At 35.8% G+C, this 27,309-nt stretch overlaps 1 protein-coding gene across 2 annotated transcripts in view; it reads right to left on the bottom strand.

The window, feature by feature from the left end:
* BMPR1B (bone morphogenetic protein receptor type 1B) overlaps positions 1-27,309 on the bottom strand; it is a 368,245-nt gene that overhangs the window by 187,369 nt on the left and 153,567 nt on the right. For both annotated transcript variants that reach the window (XM_081056909.1, XM_081056908.1), the window contains exon 2: positions 15,262-15,363. Coding sequence is in view for 1 of the 2 variants with exons in the window: in XM_081056908.1 (XP_080913034.1) it covers positions 15,262-15,313 (52 nt within the window). In the remaining variant the exon portion in view is untranslated. The remainder of the gene's footprint in view (positions 1-15,261; positions 15,364-27,309) is intronic.

Here is a 27,309-nt window from a genome sequence, read left to right as displayed (position 1 = left end):
GTCAGGTATCTTCTACTTTAACTACGGAGAGAAATATGCATATTGCAAAATAGCATCAGTTCCAAGCTACATCACACTCCAACTATAATCCCTGCTGTATGGAACTCTGAAAGAACAGTAACTGAAGTATAAGGGGGTTGGGACAGACCTAATGGAGAAGGACCGTGAATGTAAAGAGTAAATCCTACATAATGATAATAAGAACTATCAGTCAAAGCACAGCAACAGCACAGTAAATGACTTTCATACAATAAGAACAACAGCTAACTTATATTGGGTATTCAGTATATGCCAGGAACTATTCTATGTGCTTTCTAAATTTTAACACTTTTGGTCTTCAAAATATCCCTATGGGGTAGGCACTGTTCTTTCCATTTTAAAGATAAGGGAAGTGAGGCACACTACATGATTTGCCAAAGATCATACAACGAGTAAGTAGAAGGGCTAGTTCATCCTCTTTATCATTATGCTAAACTACTTTCTTTATGAGCTCATGTAATTCTCATAACCACCCTGCAAAGGAGGCCGTGCATTCCACATATGAAATCCACGTGAATAGAGTTCCTGGGGTTGTGCAGTGCACAATCTGAGCAGCCATAGGTGGCAGCAGTCGTGATCTGCACTACATTAGGTGGGAAGTTTAATAATTTAGCCAAAGTGGCATAGTTTATTGTGTCAAAATCTGAAATACAGTCAGTCTCTCTTTTCACTTAGTCATGGAATCAGCAAGGCCAAGATATGGTAATGAGCAATATTTGTTCTGGCATCCAAGGAGTAACCCACTTTGGTTTGATCAGAGAAAGAATAAAGGATAAAGGCACTTAGTTCATCTTACTTCATCTCCCACCTGATCTCCACGCTCTGGATGGGAGAAAAATCCACTGGATATTCCTGAAAAGCAGAGTGCATATAGCACCATTTCAAAGAGCTCACCCTACCAGTGGTATATTACAAAGACAAAATGTAGGACATTCCCTCTTTTTGAGGACAGAAAAACTAAAGCAGCAGCAAAGAGAACAACAGCTGAAAGGTCAACATCTGGGAGATGGCAGGAATGGATGGAGTCTAAACCACATGCAAAAGTGCTTAAAACAGAGTTGTCATAGGACGGAATAGAGTTGTCATAGGATGGAATTAATTGATGGCTGTAAAAATATTCTGGAAATAGGACTCTTAACAAATACAAAATGGTACAGCCTATAATAATGGGGAAGCAAGGAATATTGAATAAGGGTGGGATGAGAATGCAATCAAGTTTTCTAGATTACACGGAGTCTATTTTTTACAATGCCCTTTCATTTTTGCATTTGCATTTTGCATTTGCAATATTGTAAATTCAGAAAAATGTAAGAGCAATGATTTTAAATTAAAATATAATTGACTGTACTTATTATACTTACATTTGTACTACTTAAATCCCTCTCAAATGACTAGGAAAAAAGAATCAAATAAGAATATAAAACGTTATACAAGCAATCAAGATGTCCTTCAGAACTGAATAAATAAAACTGTGGTATATTCAGACAATGGGATATTATTCATAAATAAAAAGAAATCAGCTCTCAAGTCATAAAACGATATGAAGGAAACTTAAATGAATACTACATAAAAGAAGCCAATTTGAAAAAGCTACATAACTGTATAATTCCAATTACATGATATCCTGGAAAATGCAAAAACTATGGAAAAGAGTGGTTGCCAGGCATTTGAGGGGGTAAAGGGGAGGGGATACATAGGCAGAGCATAGGGGATTTTTAGGGCAGTGACAATACTCTGTGTGATACCACAATGATGGGTACATGTATACATTTGTCCAAACCCATAGAATGCACAACACCAAGAGTAAACAGTAATGTTAACTATGGATTCTGGGTGATAATAATGTGTCTATCAAGGTAGGTTGACCAACTATAACAAGTGCACCACTCTGGTGGGAGTGCCAATAAGGGGGAAGGCCATAGTGCTGACGTGTGGGGGCATGGGTACCTGGGAAATCTCTGTATTTTCCCTTCAATCTTGCCATGAACCTAAAACTGCTCCTAAACAATAAAATCTTAATAAAAAACAATCAAACATACCAGAACTTCTTGGCTTCACAATATACACATGTGATATACTCATTCATGCTCCTATATAGAGGCTGGAACACTTTCTTTGAGGAAAATAACATTTATTAGGACTAGTATTAAGTCTGATACTTATTTTTCAGAAGTCATTTTATCCTCAGTAACTCCATTACATAGGAATTAATACAGCCATTTTGCAGATGAGAAAACCGAGTCTTGGTTAAGAAATTTCCTTAAGGAACTTGTGAAAGTGAAGGTCTGGCAATTTGTAAGCCTCCTACAGACAAATGATTACAAATTCCGCACTGCTTTACTTTCCACAAAACCATCCTGTCTTGAACCTCTAAGAGATCAATCAATTCAGTAAAAATTTCATAAATCTGAATGAGTAGGTTTACCGTTGCGATCTCCGGCTCTTAAAAAACGAAATTAACCTAAAGACCACAACAGGTACTCTTTTCTATCTCCTGCTACCACAAGCTGAACTACGTTCAGATGGATGTGTCCAGCTTGCTATAAAAATGTTACATAAAGAGAATCCCAACCAATACTTTAACAGCAATGATGAAAGGAATTTGATGGCAAATACTAAAACCAAAGTCTAAATGATACTTGTTTGTTCCCCATAATAAGATTTCTGGAAAAGAAATTCAACTTGTTCCAAATACACCCAGCAGGAATTGGAGACTAGACCCAAATAACCTGCAAAAGTGATTTTATGCAGTCTGTGGCACATTCTTCTGCACATGATAATGAAACCAAATGTTTTTCTTTTAAAAGGTTAATATAATTGTGATTTTTAAAAATTACAGTTGACTTTAAATGTTAATATATAAGAGGAATGTATTAATGAGAGGCAGAGAAAATTAGTGCATTTCTTTCCTATCAATTAAGAGGTCCAAAGATAGCTAGACTCCTTCGCCTGATTCAAAATACCCTATTTCAATTATTCCACATGTGGGCAGGAGTTCAGTAAGATTAAATGATTTCCTGAGGAAATAACAGAATTTGTGTCAGGCATACAATCAGCATTCCTGAATGAATAAAAAGAATGAATGAATTTTTATTTGCAAACAAATTAGAAATATAAATCCATCCATGAAAAGTAAGGCGAGTCTCTTAACTGACCACCTTTTATTCTTTTCAGAAGATAATTTATTGACAAATACATTTCATATAAGTTATACATTTCAGAAAATAAAGACATGCTTAATTACCTGTTTGATAGCAAAAATTTTGTCTACCTTCATTCAGTTTTCAGAGAACATCAATAAACTGCTTAAAAATGTTCACTGCCTCCCTACAAATCAACACCCACACTCCTTAGCAAGGTATCCTTCATTACTTTCCCACTCCAGTCTCATCTCCCTACCCCTACACTAGCCCAGGCTGAGACTGTGATTGTCCTGAAAGGGAAGGGGGAGGGGCAAAGGGGGAGGAAGGAGGAGGGGGAGGGGGAGGAGGAGGAGGAGGAGAAGGAGCAGGAGAAGGAGAAGCAGCAAGCAAAAGGTAAAAGTGGGGTAAAAAACCCAGGAGATTCTGTTGTACAGCCTGGATTTTCAAAGTACAATCTCCAATTTACAAATAATGAAATTTAAGCTCAGAGAGTTATAGAAGTTGCCCTAGGTCACACGGCTGGTTAAGAAGGTCCTCCTTCTGGACGTTTGAACCTCCAGTTATATGGACCCTTTAATAAAGGACCTGAGCTCCTCAGCAATAGGAACTGCAAAGCCACAGTTTTTCTTTCCCTGTTTGTTTTTAGCTCCTATCTGATGAGAAGGATTAGATACCTCAAAAGCCCTACTGACAAACTTAGTTTTAGGGAGAAATATTGGTTTTGTGCTTAAACACAATATCTGACTTGGAAACCTGAGAACTTCCAGTCAGAGACTGAGAGCCTGTGAATGTTTACCTTGCTCTGTCTCTAGCACTACCTCTGGCCTTTCTTCCATATTCCTCCTTTTGCTTCTCAACATGCTTGTTCTTCTAGGACCTTTCAGAGTGATTCTGGTGGTATTACTGTAGAAAATACCACCTGATATGGGCAAAGGTACTTTAGAAGGGTTTGAACAGTTTAGAGAAGTTTGATGGGGGAAACAGACTATGACAAGAAGAGGCTAAGGGCAGAGGTTTGGAGTCAGAAAGTCCTGGGTGAACCCTATCTAGTGTGTGTCCCTGGACATGTTACTTCTTATTCCTGCGTGTAAAATGTTTGTCCCACTGGATTGAGAGAATTAAATGAATCTGTATACATAAAGTACTTAACTCATAATAACAGACCATAAATTGCAGCTAGTATAGTAGTCACAGTGCAGTGAGACCTCAATGTCATGGATAGGTTCTTGGAAACTGTGGTAAGTGAAATGACACAAAAATGAAAGGAATTTTACCATCGGCTAACTGGTATAAACAAGAGTTAAGTTCCTACCACATACTTCTGGTCACGAAAACATCACCAAATGTCCAGATAAAGACCACAAATGCTTCTAATAATAAACACTGAAATAAACGTGAACTATACCTACATTTAAGAAAGATTAATAAAAACAAGTAAGGTAGTTATTTTCCAATCCACTTATTCCAGTTCAAGGTCTAAGATGGCAAGAGCCTGTCGCAGCAGGGACCCACCCCGGATGAGATGACCTCTCCTGCAAGATTCATCACACCCACACCCCCCCTCGCTCACAATGGGACAATGTAGACCCACAAATTCACCTCATGTGCAGAACTCTGGGATGTGGGAGGAAACCGGGGTACCTGGAGAGAACCCACACAGACATAGGGAGAACCTGCAAACTCCACATTGACAGTGTTCCCAGCCAGGAATCCTTTTTTTTCCCCCCTAATCAACATTATATTGAAGCTACGTTGAATGAAACTGCATTGTTCAAGGACCTGCTGTAGTATAATCTGAATTTGTGAGTACTGGAACAAGAATACTGTTAGGGTAAGTGTGGATCAGGACGGAAGCCATGGATAGCCAGAGAGGGTGCAGGTTGGAGGAAGCCTCTTTTCCAGGAACAGAATGAAACTGTAAAAAGGACCGGTGCTGGAGGAGCCAAGACAGGCCAGAAAATTAAATCTCACGACTACTCCAGCCTTGGCTACTTGTCCAGCTGGTCCTATCACACAAAGGTATGTGACCTGACTCCAAATTCCTAATTGGCTAACATGCACATTACTTCAGTTAACACATCTGTATTGAATCTACTCTGCTCCCAATCACAGTTGGGATACAAGGAAAGAAATGTTCCGGCCTTCAAGAACCTTGCAGTCGAATAGGAAAAAGATTAATACACATGAAAGACAGTCACTAATGAGTTCAAAGATGCAGGTATCTTTCTTAAGATGGGCTTATTCGATACCAACACTCATAAGCAATCTTGCACTAGCGTACCTCACTTTATCCAGTTTGTTAAAGTTAACTTCACTACGAGATAAGCATGTAAGTAGTCGTTATAGCTAGAATTTTTAACTTAAAAATATCACTTGTTAAAGGAGTTCACAAAAGGGCTGTGTTTAGAATTTCTTTCCACATTTATTCAATATATATATATACCATTAAATCTCTCAACTCTGAGTGTTAATGATCAATCTAAATTTAATCATAAAGATACAAAGATTATGACCTCACATCTTTTCTGCCAAACTCAGGCCCTTCCTTTGAATTTGCCCTTTTAAATATCGTGACATAAACTATGAGTTCTCGTCTCAAAATACAGCATTTGAAACAGAACATTATATTTATTTGATGTTGGTTTTATTGCTTAACTGGATGAAGTAATTTAGTGATTGGAGCTAAAAACTATAAATTCGTAATTTATAATTCATAATTCTAGGCTACTCTAAACAATACATACTATAGGTTCAATTCTTACTACTAAAAAATTAATTTTATGTAGTTTATTTCAAATTTGTCCCGATGCCTTCTGTAAGAAACTATAAGAGCCATTTTTTCTTCTGTGTATTAGATGCCTCACCCAAAAACCCTCACTTCAAACTAAGTGATATATGAAAACAATAGCAAAATTGATAGAAGTTTAGAATTACAATTCCCTGATGAATCCAAGATTTGATATTTTTAAAAGCCCCAAACAATTGTTGTTTCATTTTCACTAGGAATCTGAAAAAGAAAAATAAACAGTTTTTGTTCTTACATTGCTAAACAGGAAGCAACTAATCCCCATTCAAAAAAAGTAGTGATGACAATAATGATCTAAAAAATTAGTTTGTTGCTAAGAGATTCATAAGAGACAAATACATTCACTAATATTCCATGGAATACTCACTACTTTTAGCAAGGATTGTACATAAATATTTGTGAGGTCACTGTTATTCTAAAAGTCTGTATTTATAATGAAATAGGGAATTATAAAAGATAGTCTTATGAAAATTTTCCCATCTCAGGAATTTTGATATCTCTTGTTTAAAATACTCTGCAGAACTTTAAACATTCCAGGAAAAGGCATTATTTCAAAGATATTAGTCTGTTGCTTTTTTTTTTAACTAGAGAAAACAAACATATGGAAAGCACATAGTTTGTCACTACGAATCACAATAATGAATCAGTATTCAAGAAGGAAATGTCTGATGAGGCACAATGTGTAAAGAACTATTCAGGTAGACCTATAACAGTTAAATAAATTTCTCTGCAAAAAAATCATTATTGTTGCTTTACTATTATGCAGATTAGAAACAAATATCTATTTTCCTATACATAAATAATCTTAATACTTGTCAGGACAATTTTTTCCCCAACATCATATTAGATTCTTACTTTTATATTAAGAGTAAGCATTTTTATTTTTGATCTTCATGGAACAAGAATTCTTGTTCTTCTATATAAAGGCTGGAAAATGGAACACTCATATGCTGGAATTTCAAAATAAAATTCAACTGAAGATATGCTCCAGTTATTGACACATATTGCAATTCTACATTGATTCGCTGAAGTTACACTGAGGAAGAGGTAAAGAGAAACATTTTAGTCAATGTGCTAAATGACAGTCGTCCCCGTTTCCCCCCGTTATGTTATGAAATGTTCCATACATGGGGCCCATGTCATTACTAGCTCTGTTAACAGTTTCACAGCTCAGAGTTTGGCTTCATTTGTTAAGCATCAAGCTGCCCTATCACTTGTATAGACCTGGAAAGGTTGTTATGATTCATAATGTAAAACTCACAAAAGTGCGCAGCTGCTGTTCATACTCTCAAAGAAGTCTGTTATAATAATGATGTCACGGAAAAAGGCTGGAATGGATTACATGTCCCAGACAGCCAAGCCATTCAATCTCTCCAGTCAATGCAGGTATACAGGTTGCAGCATAAACATTATGGTAGCATTACAATAAGGCAAAAAGTTCATTTAAAAGAAAAAAAATCACTGAGGGCATGTAATCAGGGCCTCTTTAGGAGTTCTGCCTTCAGGAAGCCTCACTTACCACTGGAACTACCCAAAAAGTACCAATATCACCATCTCACTGTCTGATACCCTATTGTGAACCACAAAGCTTTCCAAAAATTACAATATAAATCATTAGGCCCTTGAAGGAAACTATACAAGGTTATCTAAACAAATAAAACTTCTTCCCTTTAGTTATTATACATATTGACTTAGGAAGTGCAGTGAATTCGATCCTGGTCTTCAGAGAAAGGCAAAGCAATAATACGTTATTAATTCTAAGAGCTTAACTTACGTATTAAAACCTGCCATCATTTGTAATGGCAAAGAATGTTAAGTAGTTTCAGACTCTGGCAGAAACTGAAGAGATGGAGAAGAGGAGGCTGGCATCTTTGTTTTAGCATTCTTTTAGAACAAAACATACAAATCATTTTCCAATTGAGATTTTTTAAAGTGATTTTAAAAATAGATGAATATTGAAAAGTTTCCACTCGATACGTCTGCACTATTTTAACTATTTTAGTGAAATTCTATATTAGAGCAAAGAGAAATTTTGATCAAATATGTAAATTATAACTATAAAATTATTTGAACACTCTCGAGATAGAAACAGAACAGATGCAGAACATTGAAAAAGGCCAAAATTCTAGTCCCAAATCTACCACTAAGATTATTTAATCATCAACAAATCAATTAATGGCATTCAATTTCAGTTTCCTTAACTTTAAAATGAAGGCCATGAGAAATGATGATGTATGAAGTTTCACTTTCCTACAACAGTATTTCTCAACCTATAGTTAGGTATCGGAGGACCAAGCATCGGAATGATGACAGCTAAGCCATACTTGCTTGGTGCTGGGCACTGTCCAAAGCATATTAATTCATTTAACTCTCAAACAAACCTGTGTAGTAAGTATGATTATTATCCTGAAGACCCAAAGGAATGGATAAGTAGAGTATGGAAGTGCGAGAATTCACACCCAAGCTAACTCCACACCCAGCTCTTCCCACCCCCATGCTAGCTTACCTATCCTGGCATATTCTTTGGAATGGAGAGGTCTGGTTGTTTTCTAATGAATAGGAAAAGTCAAATTTTAATGGTGGAAGGTTTGATGACTGAGGATATCACAGTGCCTTAGATCATAGCAGTTCTATACTACAGTACCATATATAAGTGGAGAAAGTATTAGATATTTTCCCAGCTCCTGGTCACTTTTATTCCGTCCATAACATGTAAACACATTATCAAGGTTGCAAATAAAACCATTTAATCTGCATGGACATACTGTTTTTTATGCCTGCAATTCTAAGGCAACATTTCTTAACACCTGCTTATATTTGAAGTTGCACTCTGAGGCTAGAATTCAATCCAATAATGGTATGCCGTAAAGTGACAGCAATAGTTAAATTTGATATCAGCTATAAGATGACATTCAAACATGGTATCCGTTACATGTAACTACAGATTGAAAATGAGATGTTTCAATCATGATTATTTATAGCTGAAGGCAAAACCTACTTATTGGCAAGGGAAACGGCTTTGTTTAATTTACTGCCTATTGAGACTGGTTTATTTGGTTGATTAACAATAAGTAAACAAAGAATGGTTTTTTCAGTAGCATGAAACATAAATATTCCGAAGTTCTAAAGTCTAACATCTTGAGAAAAGTGCGATATATTCATAAAATTTCCTACATGTTCCCAACTGTATGATCGATCACTAACCAGGTAATTTTACAGATAGAAAAGACCTTACACATGTTTTACTTCTTCATCAAAGAGGCAAAATAGAAGCTCTTTTCCTCTATTTTAATAGGCCACAGAGATTGAAAATTTCTGAGAATTCAAACTCTTACATTGTATCTTTAAGCAGCTGTGAAAATAAAATTATTCTGACTCCATTTAAATTCTTTCTTGCCACAACATAAATATGCATGCCAAAATATACAAGATTAAAAGAATCCATTTATTAGCACCAGCGCTACATGCAAAACAATCCTAGTCTTCCCACGTCTCCCTTCATCGGAAGCAATAACAACACGCAGGAACACCTCCCATTAGACTCACTTTTCTGTCTCCTGGTCTTTCACTGTGCCAAAAAAGTATGTAATTAGAGAACGTCTTTTACAGTAAATAGCCACAATACAAGGTAAGTGTGGAAATAGATTCTAAATCATTCGAAACGTTTGGGGCACAGCTGGCAGAACACCTGTTGGAAATAGATGAGTGATATTTGAAACATAAAACAATAGAAGTAAAGTACTGTTCACACAACTTTCACTGCAGTTTTCAGCATCAACAATTTTAAGTTCATTGAAAGACTGATGAAAAAGCAACCAACTAGAATAAGCTTAGCATTTTATTTTTCTTCTTGAAAACACAGGACAACCCATTTAGAATAAGCTCCCCCAAAATAAATTGTTACCAATTCAACAATCTCACAGATATGTGATTAAGTCCTATAAAAATGCTCATTTTTCTTTCATTTGTTTATGTTGCCCTTACCACCTACTAACTTTCATAATCATTTTTATCCTTTCAATTGTCTAAATATCTTTTACAACTAAAAATAGAAAATATCTCTAAAGAAAATTATTTTTACCTTTGTTATTTTTAACTACTAAATGTTTACTCACTCAAAGTAAGTAACCAGCTTTTTTTTTTTAATCAACTATACGACAGCAAGTGTTCAATTTTTACAACTAAAATGTAGAAAGTATGTGAAGAAAGAACCTAGCTGAAATTTACAGGATTTATCACCACACAGGAAAAAAAAAAAAAAAAAAAGAAAGAAATATGGCTTCATCATTAAAAGTCCCAACATTAAAGTGAAGTATCTGACTTTCTACCTCTGAGAACTCATTTCTAACTAATCAGTAAGCATTTACCGCATCCTTATAATGTATCTACATCATGTGCCTCAAAATTCAGAGCAACTTTATGCAAGGGGTTGGGAAAACCAGAAACAGAGAAATCAGTTAAAAGTCTGTGTCAAACACCCGTCATTCAGGATGAAAGCCTTGAAGAGGATTGTGAAAGTGAGAATGAACTTTAGCAGTGAGTTCTGGATACCAACAGAGTATGAAGTAACAGAGCTTGGTAATATATTCAATTCAGCATAAAGGAGAACAAATTAATGCAGTTACAGTGGCCTTAGTGCATAGCTGACGATAAAAAAAATGCTGAACTGAATAATAATCTAAGTTAGCTAGCAATCTAGCAGCCTCATACTAAGTCAGACTATATATATATACACACACACACACACACACACACACACACACACACATATATAGTTGTACAGTGTAAGTGCAAGGTGGAAAGTTCGAGAACTTAGTTGTCCAACCTCGTGTGTGTATGTGTGTGTACATGTATATGTATGTATATATACACAGGTATACACATATACCTGTGTATATATACATACACACACATATATAATAGGTTGATACAAAATAAATTGCAGTTTAAAAATAACTGCAGGTTAAAAATAATTTCAAAACCTGCAATTACTAGCAACTAGGCAAACATTATTCCTTCACATGTTCAACAATTGTGATAAAAAACAAAAAGAATCTTTAAGAACTTAAAGCTCTAGTAAGACTATAAAACTTTTTATCCAGAAACAAAAACTCATAAACACAGACAACAGTTTAGTGGTTACCAGAGGCTAAGGAAATAAGGGGGGATAAAAGAGGGTAAAGAGGGTCAAATATATGGTGATGGAAGGAGAACTGACTCTGGGTGGTGAACACATAATGTGATATATAGATGATGTATTACAGAATTGTACACATGAAGCCTATGTAATTTTACTAACCATTGTCACCCCAATAAATTTTAATAAAAAGAAATTTATCCACAGAGACTATGACATGTTGAAAATTTCATAAGCAATATTGGAAAAGCTTGAATTTATAAGAAATCAGATGGAAAAATTAACCAGATCCAGTGTCTAATTGTATCTTGAACAATTCTCATTCTTTCATAAATGATTGATTTTTACATCATCATCATCATAATAACCCTCAAGTGCATTAGTATTGTTAACCCAGTTCCTAGACAAAAAAAAACGGGGGGGGGAGGGGGGAATGTCAGATTAATTTGTAACAGCATCTGACTCAAAACAAACAATTTATGCTGAAGTATTGACCACACCAACTAAAATACTGTTGAAATTCACCACGTACTTTCATGAGTGTTGGCTTCCTTCAATTGTGGCAAAGGAATCCTAAAATGATTTTTTTTTTTAATGTCTCAAACCAAAACAAGACATTTTCCTAGGTAAATCTGGAAAAATTACATCAACCTATGAAAATCCGAAAATATAACTACTAACCCTAAACACTGTACAATAACAACAGATTTATTTTGCCACATATTACAAAATTGTGTTAGTAATATGCCACCTTCACGTGATTGCTTCTATCAAGGACTTGTGAGAAAATGAGAAAGGTACGGCTAGACATCAAATGTTAGTTATCAGTTTCCTTTGGACCTGACTTTAAGTAACAAAGTTTATGAATTTTACAAACTTGACAAAATCAAGCATAAACTCATACTGCATTTGTCTAGGAAAATTTCCAAATATGCAAGTACAATGGTCACTCAAGCCCACTTTCAAAATATAATTTTTAAGTTTTCATAACAACCTAATAATATCACAGACCACCATATTGTCAAGAACTATTAATTTTATGTTGAAAAGTTTAGTTATTACCCTAGCTTTAACTCATAGTATTGGGTTACTCCTTAATTATAGAAGCTATAAAATTAATTCTAGAGCAAAGGAGAAAAATGTGGGAAAAACTTAAATTTGTAGTTATAGTTCTTTTTGGCTCCCATACAGAATTCTCTTAGGCCTCTGGTTCCATCATCAATTTCCTTAATCATTTGCTGAAAGTTGGTGACTCCCAATTTAGAATGTCAGAGTCATAAAAGTTTTTTTACTTGTCAAATGGTAGAGGGAACATAGTAATTAAGAGTTCAGAATATGGAATCAGATTGTCTGGGGTCTTGGGCAAAGCTCAAAAACCTTACTTTGCCCTAGCTTCCCTTCCAAATAGGGTTGTCATAGAAATAGGGTATTGTGGAAATTATAATGTGCTTCTAAAAAGGGTTTGGTATATGGTAAATATAGCTATTATTATAGTTATTTTCTGTAGTTCTCAGAATCCACCGCATTTTAAAATCACTATCTCCCTATGTTTTAAAAGCTATCAACTCAACATGCTTTAATCCTATATTCTAAGGACCAAAAATAGACTTTTAAAAATCTAAATGATTCTGGACTGAAATGGAGTACAAGTACTTTTTCCTATTTCTCCCACTAGTGCAGCTGAAAACTCTGGATGTCATATACAAAACACACCTAAAAATATTATAGGAAGTACAAAGGAAATTCCCAGCTAGGGACCTCGGGTCTTGAGGGAAAACAGGATTGTAGGTTCCCAAAATTTTCTGTCTGCCTCACATATCCTAGACTGAGTCAGTATTATCTTCTATACACTCAGGGAACTAATAGGCCAATGAGGAATGTATAGCTGAATATTGTGGCTATAGATTGCAGTCTTTGTAGACTTAATTACTTGCTCAGTTTGGAAATTCCTGCACACTCCAACCAGTTTTCTCTTTTTTGATTCCCCAGGAAAACGGTTTCTTTTCCATCAGGCAGTCATACCCAGCTCAATTTAAACCCTTTTTCACTCTTCACCTGCAAATTAATGAATCTGGCTTGTTTGTATTTTTTTTCATTTGGGTTTTGTTGTTGTTTTCCCGGAGAGGGTGAATAGTGTTCTAGCCATAACATCTTGCATCCCAATAAATACCATTTACAACTATTGTTTAGAACCCAGTCACTGCCACTATAAAATTCCCTAATTGTCAATCATTCCATTTAATTATTGCATTTAGGACTTAATTATTCAGTGCAGATTTCACTTCATATGAATTAATCTCTTTCCAACACATACCCACTATCCACCTCTACTTTCATTCACTGTTCTAATTTCCCCTATTTGATTTTTGGCCCTTTACAAATGAAAATGATCAACATCTGCCTTTACATTAAATCTATATAAGATTTACTAAGATTTACTCCCTCACTATCTCATTAAACACTTACCTAGTTTATGAAACCTATCTCGTACTTAAATTTGATCTTTGCCTTCCTCCACCCACCATATATAGGTATGTTTGTACCTGTATGAATGTATGTGTATGTATATCTATTAAACTTTTAACATATAAATACTTCATTTGTATGCTATGCTTTATCTTGTGTCCCCTAATTATTTCATGTGTTTAAGTCCTGTCCACCAAATAAAATTACAGCCTTATACAGAAGAGGAATTAAATCATATTCTTATAATTTTTCTTCCACTATAAATATCATGGTGCTAAACACAAAGCAGATATCATTTAGTCATTGAACACATAACAATTGAATCCCTACTAGTTAATGTACTGATGGATGGGGATAAAGAGTTAAAAAGAAGAAGGCAGTATCTACAATAAAGGGTTTACAGAGCACTGTAAGAAAGCCATGGAAATATTTCAACATACATATTAAGAATCAAATCAGAGGTGCATTCAAGGCACTGCAGGAGGACAGAAAGGAAGTACCTACCTCTGCCAGGAAAAGTATCACAGAGAAAAAAATGTTTCTTTAAATAGAATCATGAAGGATAAACACAAATTTCCCAAGTAAACAAGAGGTAGGAATGGCACTCAAGAAACGAGGAACAGCAAACGCAAAGGAACAGAACCAAGAATGAATGAGCAAGCAGATGAACTGAAGAAGTATAGAAAATGCACAGACTATGAATATAGGTATTGAAAGGGTACTGACAATTGACAAGGTTAGAAAGAAAGGAAGGCAAGAATTTGAGGAAGATGGTGGCCTTGTATGCCACAGAATGCAATCTTGGAGGCTTTGCAGGTCATTGAAAGGAGAGAGAGAGGATTAGATATCCCTTCTGCTGATGAAATGGTAGGCAGTTTCAAGAGGGGAAAAGTGGACAGGATGTTAGGAAGCTATTTTACAGTATACCAGAGAAATGATGAGCATCTGAGCTAAGGGATGCTGGGAATGGAATCATAATAATTGAAAGCGTAGATGTGGATGAACAGAATTAAATTGAATGAGTAGAGAGAAGAACCAAAGAAAGAACTCTGAGCACAATCAACATTTAACATGAATCTTTACTGAAAGCCAAATTCATTCTTAGTTCGGGAATGAAATATTTTTTCTATCTGTGAAACCGCAGTTCCCAATGCATAAACAAGAAGAAACAGGTCAATATTTTAAAGCCTCAACTGGAAACTAAGTTTATCTAGCTACTGATCTTGGACTGTCTTTCAAACACTAAGTGTTCAGAGATAACAGAATTCCATCTCCCCTGCCCACCCCCAACCTGTCAAAGTGAAGGGGCTGCAAACAGACCAGTTCATCAGGTTTTCTTTTGAAAATGGGTACAAATAACATTCACTTGAAGGCAATAAATAAAGTCTACAGTCACTCTTTCTGTTTGGCCTCTATGCCATTTGACTTCTTAGGTTCACTAGTACCTCTCCCCTTCACCCCCACCACAGGAATTCAAATTACTGCTTTAACACCTTAACTAACTTTTTATGTGACCTGGTTAGACATATGGTGAATTGCCTCAATGTAAGTTAACACACAAAATCATTTTATGGTTTTTCCCTTAATATCAATCATTTAATGTCTATGAGGTGTACTATCAATCATTTAATTTCTATCATGCCAAATCTGACTTGATTCAGAATACCAACCAGATAAATATACTGCTGGTATTTGTAGCGTACGATGCTCTTGATGATTCATACAAGGTACACCCACTTCAGATACATGCACTCTCTTGACCACGCTGAAACCTATAAAATAAAAGAAATAATACATAACTAATAGAGAAAAATTCAATGTGAGGCTCACATTACATTTTAATAAGAACAAAAAAATGCATATAAAACCTCAATCTTTCATTCACTCCACTATTGGAGGCAACATAACTTTAGAAAGATAGTAATTTCCCCTTAAATCATATGCCAATATCAACCGGGGGTGCCAAAAAAAAATGTATACACATGACTCGTATTCATCTTTTGTTATTGCTATATACTGAGTATTACAATTTTAATACAGTTTTTTCATTTCTTAAAATGCGTATATATTTTTTCGGCACCCTCTGTATTTATTTTGTTCATCCCGCTAATATCCTTTTGGTATCCATGCATTATGCCTATACTGAGAAGTATATGATATCTTGCATATTCCTTCACATGAAGTGACTGCCATTAACTGAATGAGAATAGCACCTACGCAAAGGCTACTACCTCATCATTTAGTTCGCAGCACTAATACATCCTCCCTGAAAGCTACCCCCTAAATATTGTGGCTAATACAACATCTCACTCTCTATCCTTTTCCCATTTAGTTGCGTAAAAAACAAGCAGCCTTGTCTTGAGTTATAATTACTCTTTGTTTTTATAATATCCCCCCTTACCTACGGGGGATATGTTCTAAGAGCCTCCCCCCAGTGAATGCCTGAACGCTCTCTCTATATAAGATGTGTGTGGATATGTGTACACACACACACACATACACACATATGCACATATTATGTTTTTCCTATACAAACACACTTATGATAAATTTCAATTTATAAATTAGGCACAGAGATTATCAAAAATTACTAACAATATCATACAACAATCATAAAAATACACTAGAATAAAAGTTACATGAATGTGGTCTCTCTCTCCTTGATAACTGAAATGGTTCCTAAGTGACGACAGGGTGGGTAGCGTAGACCGTGTGGATACTCCGGACAAAGGGATGACTCACATCACACTACTCAGAATGGCACACAATGTAAAACTTATGAATTATTTATTTCTGGAATTTTCCATTTAATATTTTTGGACTGTGGTTGCCTGCGAATGACGGGAACCAGGGAAAGTGGAACCTTGGAGCAGGGGGGGACGACTGCATTTTGTGTATGACTTTTGCTGCTGGACTACAAGACTCGGCAGAGCTGGAACCCCCAGTCTTGGTCACTGCTTTATCAGCAAGCACCTGCCATATGCTCAACAGACATTTGGTGGTCTAATAAACACTTCCAAATCCACAGACTACCAAAATATTAAAACTGTTCTAAATAAAATCCTAACAGGAAAGCATTTATTTGGTACCGCTGCCAGTTCACAAGATCCAGAGAAATACATAACCCTATATATTGACAAACTCATATGAATAGATGTATTCAATTCGGTTTCTATCCACTGCCATGAATTCAGTGGCAGTCAAATGTTAAATGCCCTTGAAGTACACTTAAACTGTCTCCAAAATGAAGGAGAAGTGAGGAAAAGAATATAGGAGGAAATAAAACTAATCTTCTTACTGAAAGAAACATGAATACCACAGCCAGGAATTCATAATGCAAACATTTTTTAAAATGTCATTCAAGCTTCAAGTTCCTATTTTTTCCTAAGAGTCACTGTGGTTATGAGAACACTAGAATAGCTAATACAGAAACTGTGGTATTCTACATAATTGAGCTTCTCTGAGGTCAGCAGCACATTTGGATCAAATAATGTGAGGGTTCTGTTTAGTGCTGCTATAAAATGTATAAGAAGAAAACTGAAACAAAAAAGGCACACAGAATCTTGCAGCATCGTACTTTCAAAACATGTGATGGAATAAAGTTCCATTTTCAAAATCTATTTTCTTAAAGAACCCAGTATTAATTGCATGTTGATGTCTACAGCACACAAAGTTGCATTTCTCCACTTTGAATACCAGACTCCCAGTTCCTTAAGTATAGCCCATTGTACGTAATTCCCAGGTCAGGGGTGCAGTAGACAAATTAATTAGTCTATTAAGTCTCAGTCGTATCCTGGCACTGATGTTTAGGTTAGCACCTTCAGTAACAAGTTTCTAATGCTTAACTATACTGCCATTTGTTCCTGAGAGAAATTAGGAATGAAGGGGAAAAAAGAAAACACTGCTGGGAAAAGTTCCCACTGACCTAAAGGCAGAAACATGCACGTGAGTCAGGGGTAGATTGGTGTATTCATAAAAAGGAGAAAAACTCCAGTTGATTAGTTCTTGCTATTTTAAGTGATTAGGAGAAAAATAAATGGCTTCATATCTCAGGGAAATTTAAATAGCATTTAACACTCTACAAAATCAACCTAAAAAATGATGATAATTTGCTATGACTTAGCACTAAAGAGAAACCAATGATTTCGTATGACGAATCTCTGAAGCATTTCATGGGAAGATTAAACACTTTGACCAAATATTTGTGGATGTTGCAAATGATTGAAATGAACCAAATCGCATATTTGAAAAAACAGACATGTGAGAATGTGTGCACATATGCACACACGCACGCACATGCCCACATACAGACCCACACAGAGAGAGGGGAAAAGAAAGAGGAGAGAAGGGGAAAAAACTATTGGTTATCTTTCACCTTATAGACATTAGCTACTGCAGACTGTTTCTAAAAGAATCACATACCATACATAGTTCGAAATTCAATAACAGCAAAATTTGTTGATTATCATACAGCAGAAGGGAATACGTATGCACGGTGTAGGAATTTTCTTTTTCTCTTTTTTCCTTTTCTTTTGTTCAGTGGGGTCACGGTACAGTGAAATGTTTTTACAGCATCAATGACCCAGAAGAGTGTGAGAGATTAGGCTCTAAAAGCTGTTTTATGCATAAGAATTGGGTGTTGCGATTATCTCAAGAACAGTAATGAGAAACGAATAACTCAGTGTACAATGGCACCATCTGTCATAACAAATATCTGTTACATATTAGGCAATCGCACTATATTACAAACTTGATACACCCACATTAAAGTGTTGTTAAAGTCTAGGCCATTTAAACTCCATCCATCCCAAAGGCTGGATTATTGAAAAGGCAATCACAGTAACCGTGTCTTAAAATTTCTCCTAAATATCCTATTGTTTGTACTCTATAAAAGCTTAAGTTCATCCAGTTTTCTCCAAACACAGTGCCATTAAATGGAAGATTATTAAAATATAATTACATTTACTGGACTTTTTCTTCAGGAAGTAATCAGACATATTAAAATAGGAAAGAATTAGACAGGTAAAAAAATAATGATTTAATATTACTTATAATAGCAGAAAACTGAAACAATGTAAATGTCTAACAATAAGGACATAGTTACATAAATTATGCTATAATAGAAATTGAGAAGTCATTAAAGGTCGTGCTTTCAAGGAACATTTAATGGAATAGAAAATCCCTAGGTTATGGCAGGCACACAATGAAGAATTGTTAAATGAATGAAATAAAAAGCAGTTTACAAAAACCATATGCATAGTTTGATTCCAATTTTGATACACATATTCACATAATATAAACATGTATTATATATACGTGTTTTGTATATAATATGGAACCAAAGTGTGCACAGAGATTTTTTTGGTAGTAGAACTGAACTCAATTTTAATTATGAATGCATATGGCTTTTACAATTAGAAATGAAGCTATTGTAGCTACTACAGTAGTTTGAGGTTGTCATTACTGAAGATGATGCTCCTTATATAATCAGGGAAATAAAGGATGAGTCAGAACCTTCTGAGGGACGTTCTCAACCACTTGCTAAGACCCCCAACCCTAACCACGTCCAACAAATCTGATAACCTCCAATACTATCTTTGCTTCAGGTATGATTAATCTCTATTCTTAAACTGTTTCTTACTAATACGAGTATGTGTATTAATAAAATGTCTACTTATCTGGGAGCATTTTCTACAAATGCTAAATATTCCTTTATATGTAGTCCTGGAATTTCTCTTCTGAAGCCAAAACAGGGTATGTGTGTGTGTGCGTGTGTGTACTTGCCAAACTCACCTATTTATGATAAACTGCCTGAAACCTTCTTCTCATATGGCAATGGATGTTTTACAAGATCTACTGCAAATAATCCATCCTTTAAATTCACAATAATAGTTTCCCCCCAAAACATAATTTTGAAACTGAGTTTTTAAATAGTGTTTTGAATCAACATTGCCAAGCTTTTTATGTGTTTAAAAAGACACAGTTACTCCCTGGGGTCTGTTTCTAAGATACAAATTATTTTATGGGCAAAGTCCATTCCAACCGATCTCTTATGGACAATATTTTTGTATCATCCTCTAGGTCACCTATAAGCACCTCTATGAGTAGTTTTCTTTCCATCACTATGGAATTAAAACAAATAGCACTTCTTGGTGCTCTATTTGTGTGGTTACCATGGCAATGATCTGGATTTTGCACCTAGGATAACCCTATTTGGGGCAGGGGAGAGAAGTATGGGACGAAAAGAATGAAATAAGTTAGGGCAATGGTCAGCACCTTTAAACATTTACTTTTCCCTTGGAACAGCCTTTGGCCAAAATCTATAAAACTCTGACCTGACGGTTCCGCTTCCTGGCATGAAAGTACTTAGCATTACGATGTGAACACCATGACACTGGCAAGGTCAGCAACCCATTCCCTTGTTCTTAAGAAGCATTAAAATTCTCTTTCTCACCATTCCCCAAATTTCCACCTCCCACTGCCCCCAAATATAGTCAGGCTCTGGTCCACATGTTGTAATCAGATAATAGAAATACCAGGTGGTAAAGTCTCTGATAGAATACGAACTAGACAGGATACTTTGCTTGCTTCGCACTTTTAAATGTATAGCTCTCCCCAATGCCTTTGAGGTGTCTATAGGTGACTCATGGAAAGAGCAGTTAGTGAAAGAAATGTACATTTTCCATTTTCATAAGTTTCCTCAATTGTCAGCAAAAGTGATTTCCTTAAATACATGCGTCAAGTGAACCAATGTTTTTCAAAGTACTTTAGAAAATAAGTTTTTTTCTTCCCCTCTTAAAGACTATCCAAAACAAACAAACAAACAAACAAACAAACCCTCCAGCAGATAACAGGAGTTAATCTGATGAAGAGAGGAGGATGAAGGAAGAGCAGCAGAGCTGTACCAACAGCCTGCCTACCTAGTCCTCAGTTTCCCCCACACGGTTCCTTAAATACTCCTCAGAATTCTAGGGCTCTGAGAGACAGGATTTGAAAACCAATTAAAGAGATCCTGTCCTTGGAATCAAAGAGTTAATATTCACAGTGTTGACTATTCCAAGCAAGACACACAGTCATTTATAACTTTCAACGTCAGAAGGGGTGGCTGTTTTCAACAATAATTTGCTCCATTATTAAATGAAGAAAATCGTGGCACGATGGCAGTTTTAAATCTGAGAGTTTATAAAAGTAATAGGCCAAGTTCTTAAAAATGCATTATGTCCTCAAATTATTTTAGACAGAGGGAAAAAAACGCTATTATTTCTTGTAATTAGTGAATTAATTATAAAACACAGAGTCAGAGACCAGAATCATGTGAAATCTTATTAGATAATAGAAATTGTCATAGCAGTTTCAGAAAGGAAAAGAAAAATAAGCAATGATCCTCATGCCTCCTAGCTGGCCGAATAAGTGTCCAGAAATTTAATAAATCCTGCTTCACTTTTGTTGAGGTCTCATAAAAAATGACAAAACAAAAGACAGGTAAAGTTTTAGAGTCAATAAAAATGTTTTATAAAGTACTCTGAATACTATGAATGTTACAATAAGGTCTCAATTCAAAGAAATATGGCTGAATGCCATGAAACTTTCTGTGTCATTTTATTATTATATATCCTCAAGAGACAATCCCTTGAGGTATCAGCATTTAATCACTTCCTACTTGAAAACATGAGTTTTAATAGCTTATACCACACTTTGTTGTAATTGTTTGTTGATGACTTTTGAAAATTATTTGTACTTATAAATCACTAGGCAGTGAGCTACTTGACAGCAGAATGTAGGTTTTATTGATCTTAATTTGGTTACTCATTAATTCATTCAACATCCCTATTGTATACCTAGTAGTCTTATGCTAAACACTTACAAGTAATAAGTATATATGGAAATACATCATAGTCCCTGTCCATAAACATTAAAAATTTAATAAACAAATTACTGCAATACATTGCCTCAGAGTTCAACACAGTGTGCCACAGGAGCAAAAAAAAAAAGAAGAGAACAGATCAGTGGAAACTTCAGCCAGGTTCTTTCGTTTTTATTTTATTAAATTTATTGGGGTGACATTGGTTAAAAAAATTATATAGGTTTCAAGTGTACAATTCTAAAATATATCATCTGGATATTGCGTTGTGTGTTCAACACCCAAAATCAAGTCTCCTTCTGTCATCATATATTTGACCCCTTTTACCCATTTCTACCTCCTTCCCACCCTCCTTTCCCTCTGGTTAACCACCACACTGTTGTCTGTATCTATGAGTTTTTATTTATTGTCTTGTTTGTTTGTTGCTTTCAGTTTCTTATCCCCCATATGAGTGAAATCATATGGTTCTTGATTTTTTCCACCTGACTTATTTCATTTCTCATGGAATGCGAAAGATCCATCCACGTTGTTGCAGTGGCAGTATTTCATCTCTTAGGGCTGAGTAATATTCCCTTGTATATAAGTACCACATCTTTATTTAGTCATCTATCGAAGGTTACTTTCGTTGTTCCCATGCTTTGGCCACCATGAATAATGATGCAGTCAACACAGGGGTACATCTATCTTCACAAATAAATGTTTTCAAATATATTGGGTAGATACCCAAAAGAGCGATTGCTGGGTCATAGGGCAATTCTATTCTTAATTTTTTTGAGGAACCTCCAGAATGTTTTCCCACAGTGGCTATTACCAATTTACATTCCCACCAGCAGTGTGTGAGGGTTCCCTTTTCTCCACAGCCTATCCAACACTTGTTAATTCTTGTCTTATTGACAATAGCTATTCTAGGTGATATCTCATTGTGGTTTTGATTTGCATTTCCCTAATACCCTGTTTTCCCGAAAAAAAGACCTAGCTGGACAATCAGCTGTAACGCATCTTTTGGAGCAAAAATTAACATAAGACCCAGTATTGTATTGTATTGTATTGTATTGTATTATATTATATTATATTATATTATATTATATTACATTATATTATATTTTATTATATAAAATAAGACTGGATATTATATTATATACATTATATTATTATTATATATTATATTACATTACATTATATTATATTACACCTGGTCTTATATTATAGTAAAACAAGACCAGGTCTTATATTAATTTTTGTTCCAAATGATGCATTAGAGCTGATTGTCTAGCTAGGTCTTATTTTTGGGGAAACACAGTAGCTAGAGAAGTTGAGCATCTTTTCAGATATCTGTTGGCTGTTTGTATGTCTTCTTGGGAGAAGTGTCTGTTCAGGTCCTCTGCCCATTTTTTAATTGGACTGTTTATTTTTTTGTTGTTGAGTTGTATGAATTCTTTATATATTTTGGATACTAGCCCCTTATCAGAGGTGTTTTTTGCAAATATCTTCTTCCATACACTTGGCTGCCTCTTTGTTTTGTTGATGGTTTCTTTTTAGTTTGATAGAGGCCCATTCATTTATTTTTAATTTTACTTCCCTTGCCCCTTTAAGGTCAAATACATAGAATTATCTCTAAGACCAAGGTCATTAGTTTTGTACCTATGTTTTCTTGAAAGTATTTTATTGTTTCAGGTCTTACATTTAGGTCTTTGATCCACTTTGAGTTTGTTTTTGTGTATGGTGACAAATAGCAGTCTTGTTTCATTTATTTATACATTGCTTTCCAATTTTCCCAGCACCATTTATTGAAGAGGCTTTCTTTCATTTTTGGCTGCTTTGTCAAAAATTACTTGCCCATATACATGTGAATTTATTTCTGGGACCTCAATTATTTTTATTTTTTATTTTTTATAAGTTTCAGGTGTCAAAACAACATAATGATTAGATATTCACACACCTCACCAAGTGATAACGCCAACAAGTCTACTACCCATCTGATATCATACATAGCTATTATAATACCATTGGCTATACACCTTATGCTGTACTTTACATCCCGTAACTGCGCACACACACAAACACACAAACACACACACACACAGAGTCAATTTCTGCCTTTATATGGGTCAACATTTGTTTTACATATTTAGGTGTTTCTATGTTGGATGCATAAATGTTTACTAGGGTTATGTTCTCTTGTTAGATTGATCCTTTTATTATTCTGTAATGCCCTTCTTTGTCTCTTACTATAGTCTTCATTTTAACATCTATTTTGTCCGATATAAGTATTGCTACTCCAGATTTTTTCTTGTTTCCGTTTGCATGAAATATTTTTTTCCAACCCTTTACTTTCAGTCTGTGTGTGTCTTTCAATCTGAGGTGGGTCTCCTGTAGACAGCATATGTTTGGGTCTTGTTTTGTCAATCCATTCAGCTACCCTTTGTCTTTTGATTGGAGCATTTTTCCATTTATATTTAAAGTGATTATTGATAAGTACATAGTCATCGCCATTTTATTATTCATATTTTTTTATCTTTGTTTGCTTGTTTTCTCCTTTCTTCTGCTTAAATGAGTCCTTTTAACATTTCTTGTAATACTGGCTTTGTGGTAATGAATTTCTTTAGCTCTTTATCGCTCCTTCAATTTTAAATGATAGCTCTGCTGGGTAGAGTAGTCTTGGTTGTAGGCCCTTGTTTTTCATCACTTTGAATATTTCCTGACACTCCTGTCTGGTCTGCAAAGTTTCTGTTGAAAAATCGGCTGATAGTCTTATGGGAGCTCCCTTGTAAGTAACTAATTGTGTCTTTCCCTTGCTGCTTTTAGGATTCTCTTTGTCTTTAATCTTTGCCATTTTAATTACAATGTGTCTTGGTGTGGGCCTGTTTAGGTTTGTCTCTTTTGGGACTCTGTGCTTTTCAGGTTTGTATGTCTATTTCCTTTGCCAGGTTAGGAAAGGTTTCAGTCACTATTTCTTCAAATAGGTTCCCAATCCCTTTTTCCCTCTCTTCTCCTGGTACTCCTATGATGCAAATGTTGTTACACTTGATGTTGTCCCATAGGTCCCTTAAACTATCTATTTTTTTTTTCTTTTTTCTTCTTGCTGGTCTGATTCAATGTTTTCTGCTACCCTGTCTTCTAAATCACTGATTCAGTCCTCTGCTTCATCTAATCTGCTGTTGATTACTTCATGTGTATTCTTCATTTCTGTTCTGTATTCTTTATTTCTGACTGGTTCTTTTTTATGGTTTCTATATCCTTTTTTATGCTTACTCTTTGCTGAAATTCTCACTGAGTTCCTTAAGCATTCTTATAACCAGTGCTTTAAACACTGTCTCTGGTAGGCTGTTTGCCTCCATTCATTTAGTTCTATTTCTGCAGATTTCTCCTGTTCTTTTATTTGGGATCTGTTTCTTTGTTTCCTGAATTCTGGCTGCCTCTCTCTGTTTGCTTCTAGTATTACATAGATCTCCTATGTTTCTCAGTCTTTTCTAGGTGGCCTTCTGTAGTATTTGTCCTGTGTGGTCCAAAGTCACAGTCTCCCTGATCTCCTGTTCATGCATTCCAGGAATGCCGTCTCTGTGTGTCTGTGTGTGTGTGTGTTTGTGTGTGTGTATGTGTGTGTGTTTGTGTGTGTGTGTGTGTTCTCCTGTTATAGTTGAGCCTAGATTGCTTTTGGCTTGTCAATGCATGGGACTGACTCCCAGGTTGACTGACTGTGAGGACTGGCTACGCACAGTGTATGAGCTGCTATGTGGGGGCTGGCCCCTCTGAGTGGAGCTCACCCCTGTGGGCTCTTGTGCCTGTTGAGTCCACCCTTTTGGTGTGCCACTTGTGGGCTAACCAGGTAGTGCTACGGGGTGGTCTGAAGCCAGCCTCTGTATATGTTGTCTCTGGTGTCTGTTGGGAGGGGCTCTCGTGCAGGCCTATTTTATTCAGTCTTGCCTGTGACCGGCCTGGGACTGCCCAGTTGGAGCTACACAGCTATATGTAGTTGGTTGCTGCCTGTGTTGGACCTGACGGCATGTGGGAGTGGCCTCGCTGAGAACTGAGGCCGGCTGCCAGCAGCATTTGGCCTGGGGCAGCTTAGCAAAAGGGCCCCCTGTGCCTATTGCCAGTTGCCACATGTTCATTCCCTGTTAAGGCTCAGCCACGGAAAGAGCCTCCTTAGGTGCATGGGCAAGGTTGGTTGACCTGGTGTTCAGAGTGCCCCTGGCAATGCAGCCCTAGGTGGGTGGGCCCCAGGGAGTCATGGGGTGTGGACAGTGTTTTTTATAAGATTAATGCAGTTTTAGTTCTTGCACAAGTGCTGGGCCTGTGACCACTTCACAAAAACGCCCTGAGAACACTACGGCCAGCCACTGCTCGCCTCAGGCCTGCAGGTCTCTGAGAGCCTCTGGGCTCTCAATTCTGTTCCATTCATTTGTGTGTCTGTTTTTCTGTCAGTACCATGCTGTTTTGATTATTGTCACTTTGTAGTATAATTTGAACTCAGGGAGTGTGATACCTCTGGCTTTGTTCTTATTTTCTCAGAATTGCTTTGTTCAGCAAGGTTCTTAAGACCATTGAGAGGTAATCTCAGAACATGTGGTAAAATATAAGATCCAAAGATTTAAGCAGTATCATATATTCAACAGTCTCATATACCACACTGAGGATTTTGCAATTTATTCTGAGGAACCATTTAAGAACGAGTTTTAATGAAATCACTTCGACTATAGGACAGATACTAGAATGGAGGGAGAGTGCAGAGAACAGTTCTGAGAAGGGAACAACTGTATGTCAAATGATCCTGAGATACAGCAAAAGGACTAAAAGGAGGCAATGGATTTTGCAACAAAAGAAGTAATTCATGACCTTTGCAAACACAGTTTTAGAAAACAGTATTAGCAGTGAGATATTAACAGAAGTGATACCAACATTATTGAGGAGCAAATATGATGTAAGAAAATAGTTCTAGCATAGCTCCTGGCACATATTACCCTTTGCCATGATGGTTAGATATATCTGACAGAATGTTTCCATCTGTTGACTGGGGATGGAAACTTCCAGAAAGGAAGTTTAGAAAAGCAGATGTACATTTTTCTATGTTTTTGTGTTTTTCAAGAATGAATAACAATAGGAAATTTTTATACATAAAAATAATATCATTTACATACAACGCAGCTCAAATTGTTATTATTAAATGCATAAAATAGTCAAAATATCAACTTTTTTGTTTTTGTGGATTTCTGACACTTTGGGGGGGGGGAAACTTGAAATCAATTAATGCAGTGAAAGAGTTAAATTTCTGACTATTTCTAATTTGTATTTCTCCACTTTGTGTCACCCTGCCCAAGCTTTTGAAATATGCCATAATCCCCAATACCAAATGTATGCTTAATGATAACTTTAACTACAATTGGAACCTTAATAAGAAGCATGAGAAGTGCTTTGGGACACTCATCATATTAAAGTATTTAGGATTCTTTAAAACATTATCTTATCCAAGTTTCAAGTTCCTCAGTCTAAGGAAGGTGGAATTGGTAGGAGGCATCGGCTTTGGCTGGTTTTAAGAGTATGTGTTATTCACAAATCATTTTTTAATGAATCTTAAGGGAATCAATAAAATGACTTTAGCCCTATCTAAAACATTTGAAAAATAGGTCACATGTATAACTTGTAAAATGCAAATATAACATAAAATTAAATTATTCCATAAATTTCTGTGTGACTTAGTAAAGTCAGTCCAACTCATTGCTCAATTGATTATTATTAAATATTAATTGCAGTACAGGAGGTATTTAGTATGAATTCACCTGTCTCCTTATATCACCCATTAAACATTTCAATGAAGTCTAGGAGCTTATAAGAATTGAAGAACTGCATGTTATCATTT

This window comes from Rhinolophus hipposideros, assembly GCF_964194185.1.
Source record: "Rhinolophus hipposideros genome assembly, chromosome: 1".
In the NCBI taxonomy this organism is placed as follows: domain Eukaryota; kingdom Metazoa; phylum Chordata; class Mammalia; order Chiroptera; family Rhinolophidae; genus Rhinolophus; species Rhinolophus hipposideros.
Note: the sequence above shows the minus strand (reverse complement) of the source record. Positions and strands in the feature narration are given on the sequence as shown.